The 5,432-nt window shown below is 38.9% G+C and overlaps 2 protein-coding genes across 17 annotated transcripts in view; both read right to left on the bottom strand.

Annotated features, from left to right (window-relative positions):
* Positions 1–285: 285 nt before the first annotated feature.
* On the bottom strand, positions 286–1,191 carry si:dkey-96n2.3 (uracil nucleotide/cysteinyl leukotriene receptor). Its single transcript, XM_068304566.1, has one exon. It carries the CDS (start codon positions 1,189–1,191, stop codon positions 286–288), a length of 906 nt encoding a protein of 301 aa, XP_068160667.1.
* Positions 1,192–2,176: 985 nt separating this feature from the next.
* si:ch211-285f17.1 (sickle tail protein homolog) overlaps positions 2,177–5,432 on the bottom strand; it is a 98,934-nt gene continuing 95,678 nt past the window's right edge. For 11 of the 16 annotated variants that reach the window (XM_068343602.1, XM_068343596.1, XM_068343601.1 and 8 more), the window contains 2 exons: positions 4,818–4,949; positions 2,177–3,795 (listed from right to left, as the gene is read on the bottom strand). In XM_068343602.1, coding sequence (XP_068199703.1) covers positions 3,268–3,795; positions 4,818–4,949 — 660 coding nt within the window. In that variant the 3' untranslated portion in view covers positions 2,177–3,267. Of the gene's footprint in view, positions 3,796–4,817; positions 5,350–5,432 lie in introns of those variants that run through there. The other 5 variants (XM_068343600.1, XM_068343604.1, XM_068343612.1 and 2 more) reach the window with 5 other exon arrangements.

Below are 5,432 nucleotides of genomic sequence, written 5' to 3'. Positions count from 1 at the left end.
CTTGGTAACAAGTCGATGATACGGGTACCCACAAGAGACAAACTTGACTAGTTTTTATTTCTGAAGTAAAGCGATTGCACAAAAGCTACATGCGTGTTTTTTTATTAAATAAAAACACATTTTGCGAAGTCATGCCATTAGTATCCCCTCAACTCTCGAATGATTCAAATATAAAATTAATTAATAGATCTATCAGAGGAATATCATTGACCTATAATTGTTTAGACCTACATTTCTTAATGTGTAACAATGATTAAAAAGATTAATTTTTTTATTATATGTTTGTTATTGCTTCCTCCTTGCCTTTTTAAACAGTTGAAACAATTTTTCCCTGTATGCAAGGTTCAGGAAAAAATAAATGACAGGATCCAGCACACCACTAACACAGGTCAGTGCAGATGTGATCCGATTAGCTCTTCTTAGTGACATGAACCTCAAAACAGGCATGTGGTCATGACTTTTTAGGATGTAGATTATCCTGCTCACATGGTAGGGCAGAAATGCAACAAGGAAGATGATCACGATGACAACGATCATTTTTACAGCCTTATCTTTCACATGTTGCTGCCTGACTGTCCTCAGTTTCACCACAATCAGTATGTAGGAAGCTGCAATGGTGATAAGGGGAATAAAGAACGCAAATATTGTGGAAAACAAAGCTTTGGATGATGTCTTTTCTAAGTAGAGTTTGGAGCAGACCCCAGTGGAGTTGCTGGTTATGTTCTCTTTTGAGAAAAGGATAGGACTCATAGACCCAATGGCTGTCACCCAAAGTACTCCAACTGCTACCTTTGCATAGACAGCCTTCCTAACTGACTGGTACTTTATTGGTAAAACCACAGCTAGTAGTCTATGGAGGCTGATAAAACTCATCAGGTACACACTGCAGTACATGCTGAGGTAAAAGAGAAAGCCTGCAAGTTGACAGACTACATGTCCAAAAGGCCAGTACCCATTAGATAGGTGGTAAACAACACGCATGGGCAAAATGAGAATGTATGATGTATCTGCTATAGCCAGGTGCTGCAGGAAGACTTTGGATGGAGATGTACTGTCTTGGTTGAAGAAGGCCCACAGTGCTAAGATGTTTCCAGGCACTGCTATGATGAAAATCAAGGAGTAATATGTGGAAAATATTATATTCTCTTGGAGGGAGTCACTGCTGTCGAAACTTTCCCCAGAGATGTTCATTGTTATCATGGAGTGGATGAGCCCTGTGCTGCATGGATGGACACAGAAAACCTGTTATTGATGACCCAAAAATACACTAAGAGAAGGAGTTGGGGTTTTTTTTTTGTTAAAGTCATACATGGTGCATCATAATGAAACTATGACTGCAAAATGTGGAAAAAATAGATAACCCGTATGACTCAACAATCTATCAGTACATGTCCATCATGTGTATGGGATTTTTTTTTCTTAAAACAGGAACTGTCCTTATCTAGTACTGTAATGTGTAATATTTTTATAAGCGAGAAAAAAATTAAAGAGACATGTCACTTTTTTTTTTCGACATTTTGAGACATTTTCAATCACATTACAAATATAACAATATTCATTCATGGTGTAAATGATACGTTAATTTGATTAAATTTAAAAAAATTGCTGTGTTTTTACAAGTTTCTCATTTTATAATCCATTTTAATTATACTGAGCTACAGTTTTTAAAAAATCAGCAGTTTGAGGTTAAAATTTCTGAAACTACCACGTGTATGGTACGGTATGTAGTCAAAGCACAACTACTACTTCTTATGCTTTACACGTTTCCCACTGAAAGTTTTTAAATTAAATATGGGTAATACATCTCTCACATATAGGACAGTATCAATAATTATTAAAATTATTAATAGAAATGTTCTTACCTATAATTGTTCTAATAGGGGATGTAGAATTCTAGCATAGGTTTTCTATCCATACCAGAATAAGAGACAGTTACTACAGTGAAAGCTTCTCTGTTGTGTGGTGGTTGTCGTCTCCACAAATATATATGTGTATATACATATACACACACACACACACACACACACACACACACACCGTAAATACATACACACACACACACACACACACACACACACACACACACACACACACACACACACACACACACACACACACACACGTGACAGGGGTTTAATAGGAAGCTAGAAACCAACAATAAAACACTGACACTCCATGCATTACAAGCATGCAAGTCTTTATTTTTTGCTAAACCAACACGATTTTGTCTTAACCACATTACTCATTTATAGTATGATTTAAAGCTTTACAAAAATGAGGAAAACCAGATATTTACAAATCTATTTGTGCAAACGTAATTCTTCTTTTACACCACTCTCCTAAAATATTTGAAAGGCATGCATACAAATAAACTTTGGTATGTTAAAAAAAACTACTTATTTTCTTAGTAGAAGTATCTATGTACATGTGATAGAACCAATTCATCATTTTTTTTAGTACAGTTTACATTTAGACAACAATACACGTTAACTTAACAAACCGAGACCAGCAGTACAAACACTGAGGTCAACACTTGAGCCATCACACATGAAAATTCCCCGAAATCCTGTGATTGGGTTAGGCCTGAAGTTAGTCACTGTACAACAACTTTGGCAGATAGGCACACCAAACTGAAAACATGTATACTCATGATACCAATTTCATAATTCTGTAAATTAAAATGGCAGTGAGACATGAGAAAATACAGAAGTTAACAATAATTTCAACTTTAAAATGCCTGTATACATTACGCATACATTTGTAAAAGGCATATACAAGGGCTGAGCTGAATGTCTGGCAACATAAGAAATATAGAAAATTTAATACACTATGGTTATTCAATCTCTGCTTTCAAAAATAAAACAATATTTTTACATGGTAATTTGTGATTGTACATCAACTCTGTATTTCCTATTCATAGCTACAGAAGAAAAATAGATTTTCAACACCAAGAAAGCCTTCCACTGTGAAGTGGTAAAACTACAAACATTTTTTAAATTCCATTATAAAATATTCTGTCAGAACAGTACACCTTCAAGGAAAAATATGAATCCATTTTTTTCAGAAATGCAAAATTCAACTTAAAAGAGATAAAAGCATCGATGTGAGAATGCCAGTGTCAAATGAAACATAAAATGTGAGAGTGCATCGCTTAATACTTACAAAAATTTCAAAATAAAAAAAATAAAACAACATACCAAAACAATATCAAATGACATATGATCAGGTCTACCTGATAGGCTCTAAGCCAGAGGGGCAAAAATGGGGCTAGGTAGTGTCCTTAGCTGCTGTGGCTGTTGGGATACAGGATTTGCCGCTGCTGCCGTTGTGGGACCTGTAGCTGGTGAAGCTGGGGGTGTGTATGGTGCGGATGCTCTTTCCACCTGGGCCCACAGGTGTGGGCGACAGAGGGGAGGGGGAGGAGGAGGATGAGGAGGAGGAGGAGAATGAAGAGGAGGAGTGCACTCGACCATTTTGATTCTGCGAGGAAAACGAGAGAGCTTTACCTGTGTGCTGTGAGGGTGTGGGGAGTTTGAGGGATCCGTTAGACAGGGAGGGGATATGGGAGGAGGGTAGGGAACCGGAACGAGGAGTGTGAGAAGACAGGGTGGAGGACTTTGTCACAGAGGAACAAGAGGAGGACGAATGGTTAATTGGGTTAGTAGCATCTGAGTTCTGTGCAGACTGGGAACTGCCCTTAGTAGAGCTAGGATAAAAAGCAGGGATTTTAGAGATGGGTATAGTAGGGGAAGTAGTTTTATGATCCCCTCCCACTCTTTTAGCACTTCCGTTAGCCTGCAAACAGAAATGCCAAAACAGACACCGGTTGTCAAAAAAGAAATCTGGTCAAATAATACATATAAAATGGTAAGACGATGTTAAAAAAAACCTACAAGTTACATACATAGAAACAGGTTACCACTACACAAACATTAATATTGCTAAGACACAACTAAAAGACACCAAAAACAACAACAAATGCTGAAGCTCTGTTTTAACAATGTTACACGAATGGTGAGACACATGAGACATGTTACCATAAAACAGAGCACTGCAGGTGTTAGACAGTGTGATAGTAGACAGGAGGGGCATCTTTACAGATGCTGGTGTTAGAGGGATTGTCATTCATTGTAAAGGGACTGTAAGGGAAGTTTCATAAGGCAGAGATGCAAGACTGAAGGGAAATAGAAAACAGGGTTAGGAGTTTGAATAGCAGACAGGGGCAATGTGGGCCAGTATTCCACTGAAACCGGTGATGCAAGATGGTGAGTTGTGGCGAGGTCTTGGGTGTAAGGAAATATTTCATTGTGAGGTTAAGAAGCTATGCAACCATGTTGGGTTTGAGCAGAGGTGCATTCTGAGGAGGAGGAGGAGGATGCATAGGCATATCAGTTAGGTTTGTATTTCATAGCCATAAGCCTCCTGGCATTTGACAACACTGTTTAAGAACTCAGCTGTGATGGGAACAGGAGGTATGATGAGAACTCATAATGGCCAGGGCAGGATTCCACTTTTCTTCACCATTTTTCCTTTTTTTTTTTTTTTGTTTAGTCACCAACACAGTGAAACCATGAGCAGTGTGGACATGCAAAAGCATACAGTACAGTGATGTTATGGGGTAACAGTCAAGAGTCAAGCATGCCTTCTTGTCAGAGCGGACTCGAGAGAAACATCAACAGCTCCACAGGTGCTACCGTGGTGACTTTATCTTTTTCAGAACACGTCATAGCTCACAGCTTTGGTAGGTATGTCTCATGTCTTCAACTGCTATATGTTTGTTTCCTCTAGTCCCTGGTAAGGCTCTATAGTAAAACTACCTGTCGGAACTGCCTCTGAGCGTCCTGCAGTTTTTGCTGTTTTCCCGCTTTGTCGGTAGTCCCCGGCGACTGCCTGGACTTCGCAGACAAAGGGACGGGCATCCGACTAGTAGGGGAAGCGACACTGGTGTTCTGCAAGGGGATCCAAACGAAAAAACAAAAGAAGAAATAAAACAAAAGAAAGAAAACACACCATATAGGAAGTATGAAAAATCAAAGCACTAACAGGTCAAAGAACCTTATTTAACACCTCAGTGATTAACACCAACGACAGACCATGCACCCAGTGAGACTTGAAGTCAATACACAGTACATGCAGTCAAGAATAAGGAAGATATTAAGGAGTAATTATCGTGACAGTGTCTTTGATGAGGAGTTTGCCACTTGCTAAAAACCTTGGAGTTTTAGCAATGATCTGAAGGAGGGACGTGGTAGCCAAGAACCCAACAAAAGGCCACCCCAATCATGTCATGTGTCATGATTTCACAAGGGGAGAGAGCCTTGGGGAGGCATTTCCAATGTATCCAAGCACCTGTGGAGTGGATTAATCATTTCAGAATTTCAGTGGTTAGAGTTGGAGTAAAAGTAGGTTTTTAAACGACAAAGAAGGACCCA

The sequence above is a fragment of the Antennarius striatus genome, chromosome 20, assembly GCF_040054535.1.
Source record: "Antennarius striatus isolate MH-2024 chromosome 20, ASM4005453v1, whole genome shotgun sequence".
Taxonomy (NCBI): Eukaryota; Metazoa; Chordata; class Actinopteri; order Lophiiformes; family Antennariidae; genus Antennarius; species Antennarius striatus.
Note: the sequence above shows the minus strand (reverse complement) of the source record. Positions and strands in the feature narration are given on the sequence as shown.